Here is a 17,944-nt window from a genome sequence, read left to right as displayed (position 1 = left end):
TAGAAAAAAGTGTAGGTATAAATTATGACAAATAATATAATTTGATATAATAAGAGAGAAATAGAGGAAAAGAAAATGTCAAATAGGTATCAAATATGAGTATCCATGATTTTTTTCACTAACCGATAAATGAGTACCCATATATCATAGAAAAAATATAATTTGACATCAAAATATTTGTAAACATCTAGTGAGAGAGAAAAATATAAAATATAAATATAATAGGCGAAATGATGCGATAAAAAAAATAAAAATTGTTAACCAAATGTTTGAAATATTGATATGTGAAAATATCACTACTTGTATCATTAGTGATCATTACTCATGAGTCATAACTATATACACTATTGTCAAATATTTAAGCGGGTAAATATCTAGTAAAGAGAAAAGCTAAGCAATGCATTGCATGGGCAGCTGCAGGCGGACTACTATAAATACACATCTTAGTAAGAAATTAATATCATAAACAAGCCTAAGAAGCAAACAGCAAAGTATGGCTTTGTTTTCTGAATTACCTGTTCATTTTGCCTTATTACTCCTTTTCCTCTTTCTTGAGCTACACAACCTTTTGATTGGTGTATCATCAGCCACTTTAAGCATCAGCTCAGACAGAGAAGCCTTGATCTCATTCAAATCTGAACTGAGTAATGACACTCTTAACCCTTTATCTTCTTGGAACCATAATTCATCCCCCTGCAACTGGACTGGTGTCCTCTGTGACAAGCATGGCCAAAGAGTGACAGGCCTTGATCTTTCAGGCTTGGGACTCTCAGGTCACTTAAGCCCTTATATTGGTAACCTCTCCTCTCTTCAGTCCCTCCAATTGCAGAATAACCAACTCACAGGAGTGATTCCTGACCAAATTGGCAACCTATTCAATCTGAGACTTCTAAATATGAGCACTAACATGTTAGAAGGAAAGCTTCCTTCAAACACCACCCACCTGAAACAGCTCCAGATTCTTGATTTATCCTCAAACAAGATTGCCAGCAAGATTCCTGAGGACATCAGCAGCTTGCAAAAGCTTCAGGCTTTGAAACTGGGAAGGAATAGCCTCTATGGTGCAATACCAGCATCCATAGGGAACATTTCTTCTCTAAAAAATATAAGTTTTGGCACCAACTTTCTCACTGGCTGGATTCCCAGTGACTTGGGTAGGCTCCACAACTTGATTGAGCTTGATCTCACTCTCAACAATCTCACTGGGACTGTTCCACCTGTTATATACAACTTATCTTCCCTTGTCAACTTGGCCTTAGCTGCAAACTCTTTGTGGGGTGAGATTCCTCAGGATGTTGGTCAAAAACTTCCAAAACTCCTAGTGTTCAATTTCTGCTTCAATAAATTCACAGGTGGAATTCCAGGCTCATTGCACAACCTCACCAACATTCGGGTGATTCGCATGGCTTCCAACCTTTTAGAAGGAACAGTGCCACCTGGTTTGGGAAATCTCCCATTTCTTCGCATGTATAATATTGGCTATAACAGGATAGTGAGTTCAGGTGTGAGAGGTCTAGACTTCATCACTTCTTTGACAAACAGCACTCACCTGAACTTTCTGGCAATTGATGGCAACATGCTGGAAGGTGTAATTCCTGAAAGCATTGGCAATCTCTCCAAGGATCTCACAAAATTATACATGGGACAGAATCGTTTCAATGGAAGCATACCCTCCTCCATTGGTCGTCTAAGTGGCTTGAAGTTGTTAAACTTAAGCTACAATTCAATCTTTGGAGATATCCCAAATGAGTTAGGCCAGTTAGAGGGACTACAAGAGCTATCTCTGGCTGGAAATGAGATATCAGGAGGAATTCCAAACTCCCTTGGTAATCTCCTGAAGTTAAACCAGATTGATTTGTCAAAAAACAAACTTGTGGGGAGAATACCTACCAGTTTTGGGAATTTGCAAAACCTGCTTTACATGGACTTATCCAGCAACAAACTCGATGGAAGCATACCTATGGAAATACTCAATCTCCCAACTTTGAGCAATGTTTTGAACCTGTCTATGAACTTTTTGAGTGGACCAATACCACAAATAGGGAGATTGATTACTGTTGCCTCCATTGACTTTTCTAGTAACCAATTGTTTGGTGGCATCCCCAGCTCATTCAGCAATTGTCTCAGCTTAGAAAATCTGTTTTTGGCCCGGAATCAGCTTTCAGGTCCCATACCAAAGGCTCTTGGAGATGTGAAAGGCTTGGAAACTTTGGACTTGTCCTCCAACCAACTCTTTGGAGCCATACCTATTGAACTACAAAATCTACATGTCCTTAAGTTCTTAAACCTCTCGTACAATGATTTAGAAGGAGTAATTCCTAGTGGTGGAGTTTTCCAAAATCTCTCTGCTATTCATTTAGAAGGCAATAGAAAACTCTGCTTGTATTTCCCATGCATGCCTCATGGCCATGGAAGAAATGCAAGACTTTACATCATCATAGCCATCGTGTTAACATTAATACTATGTCTCACAATTGGCTTGCTACTGTATATAAAGAACAAAAGGGTGAAGGTAACAGCAACTGCAGCAACATCTGAACAGCTGAAACCTCATGTACCAATGGTCTCTTATGATGAACTTCGTCTGGCAACTGAGGAGTTCAGCCAGGAAAACCTATTAGGAGTTGGAAGCTTTGGCTCAGTTTATAAAGGCCATCTAAGTCATGGAGCTACTGTTGCAGTGAAAGTTCTTGACACCCTAAGAACTGGCTCTTTGAAGAGTTTCTTTGCAGAATGTGAGGCTATGAAGAACTCAAGGCATCGAAATTTGGTTAAGCTGATCACATCATGCTCTAGTGTTGACTTCAAAAACAATGATTTTCTGGCTCTGGTGTATGAGTACCTGTGCAATGGTAGCTTGGAAGATTGGATCAAGGGGAGGAGAAATCACGCAAACGGAAATGGGTTGAACCTTATGGAGAGACTGAACATAGCTATAGATGTTGCTTGTGCATTGGATTACCTGCACAATGATAGTGAAATCCCAGTTGTGCATTGTGATTTGAAGCCTAGCAACATTCTATTGGATGAAGACATGACAGCAAAGGTTGGAGACTTTGGATTGGCTAGGTCGCTGATTCAAAACTCAACAAATCAAGTTTCCATAAGCTCCACTCATGTCCTTAGGGGCTCAATTGGTTACATACCTCCAGGTTAGAATCCTTACAACTTTTTCTTTATTAACCTTTTAATTAATTCTATTACAAATTGTGAAACATGATAAATAATTAGTATTGTTACTTGTCCAATGCAGAGTATGGATGGGGAGAGAAACCATCTGCAGCTGGAGATGTATACAGTTTTGGTATTGTGTTACTAGAGCTCTTCTCTGGTAAAAGCCCAACAGATGAGTGTTTCACAGGAGGCCTAAGTATAAGAAGATGGGTGCAATCAGCAATGAAAAACAAGACAGTGCAAGTCATTGACCCTCAGTTGCTGTCCCTCACTTTCCATGATGACCCTTCTGAGGGACCAAATCTGCAACTCAATTATTTGGATGCAACTGTAGGAGTTGGCATATCTTGCACTGCAGACAACCCAGATGAACGCATTGGCATTAGAGATGCTGTTCGCCAACTAAAAGCTGCTAGAGACTCTCTTTTGAAACTGTCTGATGAGAGTCCTAGAAGAGATACCGAGCGTTACTTCCATGTTTCAATAAAGTGAACTCTAGACTCTAGTCATGTATGTATGGTGGAAATAGAGGCATTTCGACCACCAACCTTTAAATAGGGTATTAATAAATAACAATTGTGTTTATGTTTATGTGTAACTCTGTCTCTTGTAAAACTTACTTATGACTATAAAGAAGAATGGTGGATCATTTATGGCTTACACTTTGTGCGAAAAAAATGATTATTGACACTGCTTATATATTGATTCAAGCAATTTTTTTATCAGTTAATTCAAGCATTTTTAGTTAAGTTTTGTTAGTTAAGTAGTTTATTTTGATTTACAATAACATTATTTATTTACACCAGGATATCTCTCTATTGACAAGAAAGTAGACACTAATTCTTTTAGCAAGGAAGTCTAAATTTTTATTATTATTAATATTTTCGTAATAATTAATAATATTAGTATTGTTGTTCTTTTTTATTATATTATATTATAAATTTTGTCGATAAATAATATCGGTCAAAAAAGTTGACTAATTTTTTTTCACCACTCTAACTTAGGACCTTGATTAAGAGATCTGACTTTAGTTTAAAAAAATGCAATATTAGTTTGCTGTTACTTTTTTTTTATTAATTACTATCATTGTTTTTGGTTATTATTTTATTCATCTGAGTCCAAGAAACACTAATGAATACAAATATTCTAATTATCAATGCTACGTTATTTTCATATTAATATCTGTTAACTGTTTGACTCTTGAAACAAATTTTTTAAATTGTTGCTAGTTTTTTTTAGGATATGCTGTTATGCTGCAGATATGTTGTTAGGTTGTTATGCTGTTCAGATATGTTGTTAGGCTGTTATGCTGTTATGCTGGTTTTAAATTTATCTTCTATTTTTTAGGCAACAACCCATAGGAGTTTTATCTATATATTTTAGCATCTCTTTGTAAAATGCACTCTGCTTTTCAGATCAATAAAACAGCCTTTCTTCTGCAGTAATATCCTGAGTTTCTTTATCTTTTAATCATTCGTATCTTTCTAAAAACAACAATATTAGTTATATATATTTTTCTCTTGTAATCTTGATTAAGTTATGTGATAGACCAATCCTTAATCCAACGTGCATGCATGACTGCTTGGAAGAAAAAAAAGAATATATCTAGAGTTGTTGCGCCCAGCCCTGAAGCACATCTACCATAGCTACCATCCCTCAAATGAAATTTCCTCTCGAGCCACAACACTGACATTTTTTGGAACTACATGTACATGCAGTTCTGATTATCAGCAACGAAATTTTAAACAATCCCAATCTTCTGTCTCGGCCAAGCAATATGGCGTCACTGAGAATAGAAAAAAAAATTATGAAACTAAATTAAATTAATTATAGAAAACGTGCATTGGGCTAGCGGGAAAATAAAAGGAAATTAACAAATAAAGAGTGAAAACTGAAATAGGTTCAAAAGATTCGCAGAAAATGGAAAAGAGTAACGGTTTCAGTGCTTCATCAAACTCATATGTTGGCTTCAAGAGAGAAAGAAAAGGAGCCTAAATTTTTTTGATCGAAAGGAATCAAACCAAGTAACTTAAGGTTTATAAGAACTTACACGTAAGACTAGGTTAAGACACTTTTGGCCTTTGGTAGCCTAAATAGATGTAATGTAAATATAGTAATTAACCCAGAGACTTTGAACAGTAATTGGTATAAATTTTGGAAATCTATTTCAAAAGGCCAAAGTCATAAAAAAATAAAAATCTCTACAGCTGAAATTACAAGTTTTCTAATTATACCTTTCTAAGAGGACTGTTTGCTCTTAATTTCCTATATAAAAAAATTGGATTTTCTAAAACATAATACTAAATTTCAAGACAAATAAAATATTCAATAAGTCAAGACTTAAATTTTATTTAAGTTGGAAGATTTTTTCAAAATTAACTAAAAGAAATTTTTGTTTTATTGTGAAGAAGCCATTGATAATTGCAAGGATAAAAAATGCTAATAATTATCACAATACAAAAAGGAAAAGATGTTACATTTTGCACAAATTATATGCCATCAACCACCATTCTTCTTTACATAAGTTTTACAATTGACAAGGTTAGCGGCAGTACCATACATGACTAGAGCGATTCATTGGCCTAAAATAGTAAAGTATTTGATCATTACATGGTCAACAAAAGTGTTATTATATTATATATTATTCTTTGCGCTTATTTCAACCCGAACGTTTCAACTTGTGCACTACTAGTATTTGTCAAACATGGCTGCAAAGTGTAAAGGACCATACGGTGCCAACCATTTATCTGACTCTCTCCTATCTCGGCACAGTTCACTTTGCTGAAACATGGACGCAAGGCTTGGTATCTCTATTACTAGTAGGTGTAAGACTCACATCATCAGACTGATTCAAAAGAGTCTCTAGCAGCTTTTAGTTGACTAACAGCTTCTCTGATACCAATGCGTTCTTCTGGGTTTTCTGCAGTGCATGATATGCCAACTCCTACAGTTGCATCCACACAATTGAGTTGTACATTTGGTCTCTCTGAAGCGTCATCATGAAAAATGAGGGATAGTAACTGAGGGTCAATGACTTGCACTGTCTTGTTTTTTCAATGCTGATTGCACCCATCTTGAGAAGAGTTCTAATAACACTGTTCCAAAACTATATACATCACCAGCTGCAGATGGTTTCTCTCCCCATCCATACTCTGCATTAGACAACTAACAATACTAATTACTTAGCATGCTTCACAATTTGTAATAAAATTAATCAAAAGGTTCATAAAGAAAGAATAGAGAAACAAATTGGCATATGCATTCATTTATTATACTATTGTTTACTTAAAGAGGAAGGAAGTTATGAGGATTCTAACCTGGAGGTATGTAACCAATTGAACCCCTAAGGACATGAGTGGAGTTTATGGAAACTTGATTAGTTGATCTTTGAATAAGCAACCTAGCCAACCCAAAGTCTCCAACCTTTGCTGTCATGTCTTCATCCAATAGAATGTTGCCAAGCTTCAAATCACAGTGCACAACTGGAATTTCACTATCATTGTGCTGGTAGTTCAATGCACTAGCAACATCTGTAGCTATGGTCAGTCTCTCCATAAGGTTCAACCCACTTCCCTTTGCATGCTTTCTCCTCCCCTTGGTCCAATCTTCCAAGCTATCATTATTTTTAAAGTGAATTCTACAGCATGATGTGATCAGCTTAACCAAATTTCGATGCCTTGAGTTCTTCATAGCCTCACATTCTGCAAAGAAACTCTTTAAAGAGCCAATTCGTAGAGTGTCAAGAACTTTCACTGCAACAGTAGTTCCATGATTTAGATGGTAACATCTCTTTTTTTTTTTAAAGCTAATTTAAAAAGGATTATTAATTATAAATAAATAGAATTTTAGAAAAATGATGAGTTTTCTTATAATTAAATAAATAAAGAGATATAACTTTATTAATTAAAATAATGGTTTGAGAGAAAATAAAAATGATATTTTATTTATTCTTTTGATAGAGAATAAAATAGAATTTATTTTTATAAAATAATAAATAAAGAAAAATAAACTAAATAATAAGTGGTAAGTATTCTAGAACGTGTTAGGTCAGACAATATCGATGCCTCCTCTTACTCTTAATTTCGTTTTTTCTTCTTCTCCTCCCAAAACCCTCTCTTTTCCCGCAGACTACCAAACTTGTCTCAGAAAAATGACGATCTTGAACTCATTCATCGTTGGATCGTCGTGAAATTTAAACACCAGGTTTGCAACTCAATTATGAGCATTCTCACGGTTGGGAATTATGAAATCATGTCAAAGCTGGGAGAAATACACTTCGCATCATAGCTTTTTCTTTTCCCGCAGAAACTCAAAACCATCCCAGTAAAACTTCAATCCCGATTTCGTTAACCGTTGGATTTTCATGAAATTTTGATACTTGGTTCGCGATTCAATTCCGCACACCTTCACCGTTGGAATTTGCAAGATAATATTCATAGAGAGAGAAAAAGGAATCGCACGAAGACAGTATATATGGAGGTTTCAATCCCTTCTCCGTCTCTCTGACGTTTGGGAACTCTATCGGAGCAGTCGGAGGAAAAACTGGAGGAATCTCAAAAAACTGCTAGAGATGTCGCTATCGCTGTTGGAAGACACGTGAGTCAGTCCACTTAGAGGTAAGAGATGAGTTTATCGCAATTGGGGGTTTGAACATGTGTAGGGATCCTTAGATAACTAAATTTGAGTTTATTTTGGGATGCTTATTGAATTATAATTTTCCCTTTATGATTATAAATACAATATTATTGTGTTCTATGTACCAATTGATGTTCTGATGAAAATTGATTGATAAACTTGAGTGCTCCTGATGTTTTTGTGTTTTGACCCATGATTTTGATTAATTGATTTTTATATAATTGTGAGAAACTATTTCAGGGGTTTTACACCCCATGTTGTGATAAAATCTTTTATATAAATTGTTATGTTGAGGTTATGAAAATAATTCAAACTGTGAGTATGTGATAAATTGAACATGTGACGGATTAATGAATACATGTGAACTATGAACTGTACAATCACACAATTGTAAAACCCTTTAAGGGCGACGAATATTGTGATGAGATCCACTGTGGGAACCCGACTAATATTGTAAAACCCTTTACTTTATTATAAGTAAAATGTTTTTTTAATTTATTATTCTCCTTTTAATTTATCTTGTATCTTGACTAGTTTTTTTTTTTTTAGTATTACATCTAAGAGCATAATTTTATATTCTTATTATTTTTATTATATTTTATTTTTTAAACAATATTTATGTCATTTTACAAACATACCTTTTTTCTTCTCATTTTCTACATAATCAAATAAGATTTGAGATTTTTTTTTTGTACTTTTCACTTTCTTTCCTTCTATTCTTTTCTTCCATTTTTTTATAAACTAAAATTAAGGTTATTGCTAAAAACCGATGCGATATTGCACCCTGCTATCATCATGTCCTCTGTCATTAAAAAAAATTCTTAAATCTTAATTGTCATTACTGAGAGGTTTTGTTTTTGTCAGCGAAATAATCTATGTTTAATGTTGCATTGAGGATTACATAAGACTGTCTACTCATTAAAAAGATAAGAAGTTAATAACTACTTGCTCGTTAAAAAAAAGAAAGAAAAATACATCTTTAATTTTTATATATACTAAAGATATCTCTAACCAATACTTGGAATTTAGTTTCTTTCCATACATAAACTTCATTAAAATAAATTTTATCTCTTCTAACGAAAAAAAAAATCATTTACTAGACCAAAAACCAAACCCTGACAACATGCTTATATATGAGTTAGTGTTGATTGTGTTAATATAAGTGTATATTCTAGTTGCTTTTCTTTCTCTTTGATTTGTTTCCAGATCTCATTAGATTGTTCAGATCCAATCTTTTTAGGGATCTATTCACAGTATTGGAAATATATACTTATATTATTCCTTCATGTAAATCAAAATATACAGTATACAGTTTCAAGTAGATTACAAATACATTATTAAAAAATTGTGTTTAGTATTGCATATAATACATGAAAAAGTTTATATAATTATGACGTTTCAGAAAAAAAGGATAGATTTAAAAATAAAATAAAAACTGAAGTAAAAATTGTAAATAAACATTTTGAATTTTCAATCTGTCAATAACTCACCTCAGCATCGGTTTTCTACCAACATATCATTCGTCAACAATATAAAATAATTTTACCAACAATACATTAAAATTAAACTCCTGAATATATACATTGCACAAACTACACAGATGCTCAATTATGTTAACAAGATAGAATAGAAATAGACTTAAAGCAGACAAGATTCATGGCTTCCACGACTTCATTGTGCAGTCTTCACTAAATGTTGCGACAAGATTCCTATGGGGATGATGAGTGACACCTATAACTTCCTTCTCGTGGACCTGCCATTAGCCAGAGAGAATTTCAATATATCATAAATAAATTCATATATCAAGATAACAACCTCAGTAGAAAAATAAGCATATTGCCTCGGAACAGAATACGAGAAAATAAAATCCCACTTAACCATACGCAATGCAGGGAGGGTTGATCAACAGAAAATAAAATCCCATTTATACATTTCATATTTCTGTCTTTCTCTCTGTTAGTTATACAAATTGTTTTATAAATTTTTGGACAAATAACATTTCTCGGTGACATAAAAATACCAAAGAAAGACACACTAATTCAAACATGTAATACGATAATACATATATAAAAACAGTATTACAATATTGATGGAAATTGAGACCAATTTGAAACAAATTTATAGATCTAATCTCTGACTAACTCAAGATACAATTACACATACCTTCATTAGATGCTCCAATTTGCCAGATTGATAGCTAAAGCAGTACATATTCCTGCATTCAATTTGCAGTTTCATGAAGAATATAACAATTTTTGGAAAGATAATTGGCAAATTAGAGATTATTTCAACAAAAAAAAATTACTGATTTGGAAAATGTCATCAAACTCACTTATGGTACTGCAAAATTAGGCTAAGTTATTGTGCTTAAGGAATATGGGAAAATATCACTCAAAAAAGTACGTGATGAAGCAGTTTACAAAATGTACTTAAAATCTTTGTCTACTGGATTAAACGAAGGAGGTGTGTCATATTATACATAAATTAGGATACCTGTCTTCACCAACACAGTAAATCCATTCTCCTTTAGGTGAAACACAGGCTGCAACAAAGTCTCCGCCTTCTCTTTTACCAGATGAGAAGCTCTTCACAACCTATCAATTGTCAGAGAAATGATGATGAACTCAATTCTCATACCTTGCAATTAGATCCTAACATGCTGCTACAACACTTCATTGTAAAAAAAGATGAAAAGAAACGAGAACAAGTATAGCCCAAGGTTCTCCAAATAGCACGTAAGTAAATGTCCACATTCAGCCAGCATGAATAGCAGAATTACATATATACTTATCCTTGTCAGAACAGACAATTCATTAAGAAAGACAATGCCAACATCCATAATACTAATATAAAGACACTAATGAAATAAGTATAAACAAAATAACTTCCAGTCATCCACTCGTTTATGTATACCTGTCCTTGAAGTGTCATGATATATATGGATGACGTTTTGTTACAAACAACAATGTGATCAGTATTCTTGGGGAAAATGTGAACAGAATTGACAGAAGCATCACCTCCCTAACATTCCAAAGAAATAAGAAATTAGGAAAATGAACAAATTTGCTGGGATGACATCAAAAAATTGAATAGCAAAAACCCATAATAGTAAATTTTCGAAGACACACCCTTAAAGGAGGAGGTGGCTTAAAAGTTTGTATGCAGTCTGTAGTCTTTACATCCCAGACCTACAATACGGAGGAAAAAGACATCTCATATGAACACCAGATGAACAAGGAACTTCAAGTACAATGCCAAGTAACAGACCTTGATTGTACAGTCACTTGAGGCAGTAATAACACGACTCCCATCATTTGTAAAAATTGCATCATTCACATAAGATGTATGGCCACGGAACTCTTTCAACATCTTTCCAGATTTGAGGCCATGAATTCTGTATTACAAAAAGAGGAACATTTTCACTTAACAGTTGCTAACATTTTATCAAAGCATTTCATAATGTTAAGATATAAAATATACTGCAGTAATAAAGCATTAAAGATTTGAACGAGTTGTGCTCTAAATTAAAGAATAAAGAGCAGCACAGAAATGAGTAATTTCATTTGCATCTCCTCCAATATCTCTAATAAGAATCCTCTCACAAGCTTCTAGCGCCATTATTTGGAAGAAGAATGAAGAAGAGACTATGAAGAATTGGAACTACAGAAACAAGGATATGTCTCACTTGAAGACAATGAAATGATGATTATATCGAGGAAAAGGAGGACCATTCATGTCCTTTCAGCTAGAAGCTTAGCCTTTCCAGATAGTTAGTATATGACAATTATATTTGGTAGATTTATTTTAGCATTTGAAAAGAAAAATATATTGCAACCAGTAACCACCATGCTTTCCTCCATTGACCGCAATGTCAACCCGACATTTGTATGGTGGATTTTAGGCTTGCTACTATCTACTAATAATAATGCCAACTTCTAATCACTTGGTCATTCATGCTCTGCTTGTTAACATGTTAAAAGAACCTTTCAAGCCAAAATTTTATGTCAGGTGAGCTAATGGACTATAAACGGTTATCTCTAACAAAACAACATTAAATAAGTAAAATTAAATGAAAAACCTTGCTGTGCTGTCAAATGAAGTGCTTAATAACTGGCTTCCATCACGGGAGAAGGAAACACTTGTGACACCTTGAGAATGAGCACGTTCAAGACGCCGTAAGCACTGACCAGTCCTAATACGCCAGACCTAAAATGAAATGTGAATATACAGTTTTAAGTTTTACATATTAACAGTTGAGGTGAAAACATAAACATTTCCAAAAACAGCAAGTCAGCAACTACAACATTGACAAGAACTGAAGACAGCAAAAATTCAAGGAACCACAAGATAATGAGACAAAGTAGGACCATATGAAGTTATAAACACAAATCATAGAGTGAAATGGAATGCAAGATGGCCCAACATGCACAATAAATAATTTATACCACATTCATATAAATGCTCATTTTTAAAATAAAAAAAGAAAGAAAACCAAATTAAAGACATATTCATCATTAAAAAATAAAAATCAGCCTAGACACAATTACCACTAATCCAAGGCGTAATTTATAAGTCCATAACAACAGTCAAGCATAAGGGAAGAAAAAGACAGCGCAGACTATCATCCATGAAAAAAAAAACCATGCAAGACAGGAAGGTGGGACTGACTAAGCTATGCAAAATAGAGGTGACAGAGCAAAGACCAGAGTACAGAAGTTCTGGCTGCCAAAAAAAAGGACAGGCTTGGCCAATGGCCAGAAAACACTCGGGTTGCTGGGTGGTACTTGGTAGCCAGAAAAGATGAGGGAAGAATAAGGAGGTACAAATACAGGGTGGGGTGGCTGGGTTATCTGTATGGATGAAGGGATTCTAATCCTAAAATCCTACTGTTGCAAAAAATTGAGTAAAATCACAAAAATTTCCCTACAAAAATGCGTGGCCAATGCCGTAAAAGGGTGGAGGGTGGACAAAATACGTGATTTCGCCACTGCCTAAAGTTGCAGCCACTTCACAATTTTGTCCATAAAATACCACCATCTAGATTGCAATCAGTGCAAAGCAAAAACACAATGCAACCACAAATTAAAGCTACCAGAGGAAAATCTTCCCCACATCATCACTATACTATTGTTGCACAATTTGACGCTATTCACTATTAACCCATGCTTCATAGTCATACAATCTAAATTTCACCAAATGAATTTTGTTTGGTAGCTCAGTTCTATTTCACAGAAATATCAAAGCTATATGTGCAGTGCACACCTGAAAATATAAAATGTACAAAATCAAGGATACAAGAATTTCTTCTTTAGGTTAGCTCATGCAGCCTTAAATGCAGACAAGTATTACTCACTTTAATCTTTCCATCTTGAGACCCAGATGCAAGCATTTCTGAATCTCTGCTAAAGTCTACACAAAGCACAGCATCATCATGCATCATGAACACTTCCTGCAAGTTCATAGAATCAGAAATGTCTAAGGCAAAGACTTTTGATAAACTATAAGAAATTTCCTTTAAATCAATAGTATTAAAATTCTTAGACAGCATAAATCAAGCAGATATGTTCATAACTTCATACACTTACTGAACACAAAGTGAGCAAGAGACAGATTATCAAAACAAGACTTCATATCATGAAAGAAAATACAATCACATGAAAAAAAGGTGTAATCTGTGCATATTTACAGTCAAAGTTGAAATAGTTCCCAAAATGACAACAGAGATCTGAGTGAAATATCTTTTCTACAGCTTTGAATGCAGTTATAAATGTAAAGGTACCAAAGTAACAAAAGTGTTTGGTAACCTTGGGGCTAAGTAAACCTTACCAAGGAAATATATCAGCCAAATATCTATTTCCAAATTCATCATCAACTATCACATACAAGACATTTATTTATTCTTGGCAGGTAAAGCCGTTCAAATAAAAACTCACTCACATCAGCCTGGTACTGTAGATCTTTCTTCAGCTTTCCACTTATGTAATCCCACACCTAGAAATATGTCCAAAAAATCAGGAAGAAAACTGCTGAAAATGAAACTTTAAACTCCAATTATGTATACCTCAATAAACCCATCAACTGAGCATGATACAAGAAACTGCCCATCTGGTGAAAAGCAAGCACATTCTGCATGACTTTTTGTCCCAAACTAAACAAGCAGACACAAAACATAAGGGTCAGATATGCAAGCCTTCAAAAATAATAAGACAGGGAAAATAATGATGAATAACAAATTTCATATGAAAGAAAAATACAGAAATGGTCAGATTATGCAACCTTCAATGTGATTTGGCAGAATAAAACTAATCAAACTGCGAAACAATGCCTAAATGAATATAGAAAGCATACCTTTATCGTGTGAGAAAGAGTTGTTGGATACATGTCATCCACATCTTGTTTCATAGCAGCTGTTCCACGAAACAAATCAAATTGCGTTCCTGGAGGAAGTAACCCTGAGAAAGCCCAAAGGAAAGCATAGCTCAGTCAGCTCAATCAAGATGTAAAGATATAAATTTTCCTACAAATAGCATCTTGGCAACCTCTTTCTTGGGCCTAACTTAACCCCAAAAGCTAGCTCATGGGGTGACAGTTGTCCTCCACTTATATATTCTATCTTGGCTTTATCTTTAGCCGATGTAGGACTTGGATTTTTTCCCAATACACCCCCTCGCGCCCAGACACTTTTGGGCTTGGTGTATGGATGACATGGTGGGTAACCCATTTAATGGATCTAGGATAGGCTCTGATACCATCTTAAAATTTGGGTTTGAGCCTAATTGAACCCCAAAAGCTAGTTCATGGGATGAGGGTTGTCCCCCACTTATATATTCTATCTTGGCCTCATCTCTAGCCGATGTGGAACTTGGCTTTTTTCCCAATACAACCAAACATGCCTTATAAGCACTACTTAGGAAGTTATGCCATATCACTAAGCGATGCAGGACTAAACACAGCCACTCATGCCCAGCACAAAGGTGTTGGAGGCTTCAATGAAGGCAGGCTTAGAGTGACCACAATTAAAGCGGCTTTCCAACAAGAAGTTTCTTTTCTGCTGATTATTAGAGAAATGAAAGATGCATCATGCATGCATATAACTGAAATATTCATTCCTAGCATCTATAAGTTGTAGAAATGAAGTAAAGGCTTTGTCCTGGCTCCCGAGACAAAAGAACAAAAAATAAATAACACAGTGAATTGCATAGGAAACACAACAAAAGAACTTGTAAGCAGATGACCACAGTGATGATAAATCTTAATTTTCATACAAAAGTTGACCATGAAAGTAATTTAATGTGGCATCAACATGTTACTAGGAAATTACCTTGATGCTGCTGCCACTTCAAAGCCTGACCAATTAAAGCCATCAATCGGGATGGTGGCACTACAGTAACTTCTGCTGCAATAGCTGAAAATGCAATGAAAGAGAAGTTCTTAAAGTAAAACCCCAAAATAAAAGATCAATAACAAACTGTTTGTCTGTATCCCTAGCAATGGAAGAAGAAAACTTTCATTTCCAATCAAGAAACAGTTGTTCATTAAAATAAAAAAGTAAAAAAAAAAATAGCATCACAACTAGATAGTAACTGCTGCAAAAGTAAAGACAGAAACCTTGGGCTATTTGTGCACGTCGCTTCTCTTTTGTTGAGTCTTGATAAGCCTGTCACATTGGACATAAATTATAAAACCTTGTGCAAATAAACAAAATGAGGTCCAATAAATATCAATCCAGAGCACATGGCTAGAAAAAAAACTTCATAAGTCATTATTCATTCTATAATACTCATTATTCCAAGAACAGATAATAATAAGTGTTAATGATTTTTTTTAGTCCTTGAAAATTTTCCATCAGAGTTAAAACTGAATGATGATACAATTGTAGCAAAGTGCAGAAACAAAATAGAAAAAAGGGAAAAAAGCGACAAGTTGCTTAATTTAGACAACAATCACAACATGAAATCGAAAAAAAAAAAAGAATTACAGAATGTATTTCTAACCTCATTTGGATCAAAATAAGTTCTAACTAGGAGATGATCAAGACGCAAATATCTTTCAGGCTGCTCTTGTTTCATTACACCCATCACCTGCGTTTGCCTTAAAATAGCACGTGCAGTATCCAGTTCTCGAAGTTCAATCATTTCTAATACAATCTGCAATCATGTTAAAATACAAATCTATTTGAAACATCACTAACTTGACTGAAACAAACAACATTATTAGAGTGTTATACAGATCAAGGTTTTACAGAGTACAAGACAAGAGTTTATGAATAGCAAACAGTCAAACACTGCTGAACAACAATTCCTGAATATCACTTTATTTGTATTCGCTCAGCTCAATACTCTTTTAGCCTGATTTTTTAGCACCACTTTCACAGTGAAGGGGGAAAAATTGATTCCTAGTAGCCTACCTCATTTGGCAACTATCAAGCATTCTCAAAGACAAGTGAAATTTTTTAGCTTACTCCATTGACAAGAATTGAATCCAGATGTGGGGCACAAATAATTATTTATATTTATAGTTCAAAAATTATTATACTTTGCCATCTAACAAAATCGTTTCTTCTCAACTCACTCTTAAAATATCATTTGCGAATACAAATAATATTTTTTTAACCTAAATTGTTCCAAAATAAATTCTTTCAGCATCAATTTCTACCAAAATTAAAGCACCCTTTATTCCACCCATGAGGAGAGTGGAATTATTAACTTAAATCAGTTATTTAAGTCCTTATGATTCTCTCTTTTTTGAAATAAGTTATTAACAGTTTAACACATTGTATTTTAGCCAATTGGGGGGGGGGGGATCACACATGAACACAATTCTATTATTAAACTACTTATATAGCACAGAAAAATATTACAACTCCCCTAAAATTTGAACAGCACATAATTAAAAAAAAATGATTATGCACTTAAAAGCTAGTGAACCAGCTACACAAAAAGCAAATGAGGATCAACAACTCAATATCTAAAAGGGCACCATCCCAGTAGCTACTACTTGCTAACACTAACCAGCAACAGAGTTTAGGTTAGGCAGATTGATTAACAACAACATTCATCTAGCAAGATTGATTAGCAACAGCATTCAGCATTTCATATGTCAACTGCATCAATATTTTGACCCTCACCAGCCTCTATTTCAACATTTCAGCCTATCCTACCAAATCTCAACAACTCCACCCAACCTCATTGCCCAATTAAAATTTAAAGCTGTTCATATAAATGACAGGGTTTAAAAGCCGTCATAAAGTCCATACCCAGCATTTTAGTTTGTGATAGAGTGAACATACACTAAACAGGGACAAGCCATAAACCAAAGTGAGTCACACGCAACACAAAATACCTGCTCATACAAATCCTCCAACTTATTCCTGGGAAGCTTGAGTTGAGAAACTTGAGGCAATATCGCATCCCATCTTCCACTATTAATATCAGCAACAAAGGTTTCAATGCTGTCAACAGTGTTCAGAGAAACCTGGCATTCGTTCTGCAGCATCTGAAAAGTCTGATGCAACGAATTCTCTTTGCAAAACTGAAGCACAATTTTGATGACACTGCGAAGGGGCAAACAGAAATTGAAAATGACACATAAATTTAAAAAAGAAAAAAGATCTATTGTGCGAAAGAACCATTAAACGAGCTTCAATTAGACGTCAAACAAAATTGAAACATGTGATTCAGTAAACGAAGAAAATTAAATTTCCCGATTTTCAAGAGTTGGCAAATGAAACTACTTACTCTCGAGCTTCAATTTCAAGCGTAGACATTGCTGCTATATCGATTGGACTTACACCAAGATGTGTGCGTAGGGTTTTAGTGCAGATTCAACGAAACTCTGTTTTATCACTTATCACTTCCAATGTTCTTCCCAGGCCATAATCGCGGTACTAACGTTATTTTTATTGGAACAAGTGAACAAACAAATCATATTTGCTCCGATCTGGGTCGGGTCAAACCCGATGACCAACATGGGTAGGGTTTTAGGCCTTGTTCTACTGCTAGACGGGCCTCCCTGCCTTAGTTGGGCTAGCCTAGCTTCTTCATGGTTTTCTTTGTATCACAAACCCCCCCAAAAAAAAGAGTTAATGATGATAAAGATTAATTTTATAATTTTTTTCTTATATATAAAAGAAGCT

At 34.6% G+C, this 17,944-nt stretch overlaps 2 protein-coding genes across 2 annotated transcripts; one reads left to right on the top strand and one right to left on the bottom strand.

The window, feature by feature from the left end:
- Positions 1-204: 204 nt before the first annotated feature.
- Positions 205-3,814, top strand: LOC100783512 (putative receptor-like protein kinase At3g47110). Its single transcript, XM_006580169.4, has 2 exons — positions 205-3,152; positions 3,254-3,814. The coding sequence occupies exons 1-2, from the start codon at positions 494-496 to the stop codon at positions 3,664-3,666; spliced, it is 3,072 nt and encodes a 1,023-aa protein (XP_006580232.1). The 5' UTR covers positions 205-493; the 3' UTR covers positions 3,667-3,814.
- Positions 3,815-9,341: 5,527 nt separating this feature from the next.
- LOC100775852 (suppressor of mec-8 and unc-52 protein homolog 1) lies at positions 9,342-17,713 on the bottom strand. Its single transcript, XM_003524973.5, has 16 exons — positions 17,547-17,713; positions 17,152-17,362; positions 15,804-15,956; positions 15,418-15,466; positions 15,131-15,214; positions 14,158-14,261; positions 13,871-13,957; positions 13,747-13,800; positions 13,163-13,258; positions 11,888-12,015; positions 11,077-11,203; positions 10,938-10,997; positions 10,723-10,830; positions 10,303-10,403; positions 9,973-10,024; positions 9,342-9,562 (listed from the first exon to the last, which is right to left on the bottom strand). Exons 1-16 carry the CDS (start codon positions 17,573-17,575, stop codon positions 9,464-9,466), a joined length of 1,542 nt encoding a protein of 513 aa, XP_003525021.1. The 5' UTR covers positions 17,576-17,713; the 3' UTR covers positions 9,342-9,463.
- Between the last annotated feature and the right edge of the window lie 231 nt (positions 17,714-17,944).

This window comes from Glycine max, chromosome 5, assembly GCF_000004515.6.
Source record: "Glycine max cultivar Williams 82 chromosome 5, Glycine_max_v4.0, whole genome shotgun sequence".
NCBI classification, from domain to species: domain Eukaryota; kingdom Viridiplantae; phylum Streptophyta; class Magnoliopsida; order Fabales; family Fabaceae; genus Glycine; species Glycine max.
The sequence above is the reverse complement of the archived record's forward strand: the minus strand, read 5'-3'. Positions and strand labels throughout refer to the sequence as shown.

What these genes read in the sequence shown, in the direction of transcription:
- LOC100783512 (XM_006580169.4), top strand. Translation starts at nt 494, where the DNA reads ATGGCTTTGTTTTCTGAATTACCTGTTCATTTTGCCTTATTACTCCTT. An exon ending in AATTGGTTACATACCTCCAG is followed by an intron (nt 3,153 to 3,253) that starts GTTAGAATCCTT and finishes TGTCCAATGCAG; the next exon opens with AGTATGGATGGGGAGAGAAA.
- LOC100775852 (XM_003524973.5), bottom strand. Translation starts at nt 17,575, where the DNA reads ATGTCTACGCTTGAAATTGAAGCTCGAGA. An exon ending in CTTGAAATTGAAGCTCGAGA is followed by an intron (nt 17,363 to 17,546) that starts GTAAGTAGTTTC and finishes GCCCCTTCGCAG; the next exon opens with TGTCATCAAAATTGTGCTTC. An exon ending in CTCAAGATGGAAAGATTAAA is followed by an intron (nt 12,016 to 13,162) that starts GTGAGTAATACT and finishes ATTTCATTTTAG; the next exon opens with GTCTGGCGTATTAGGACTGG.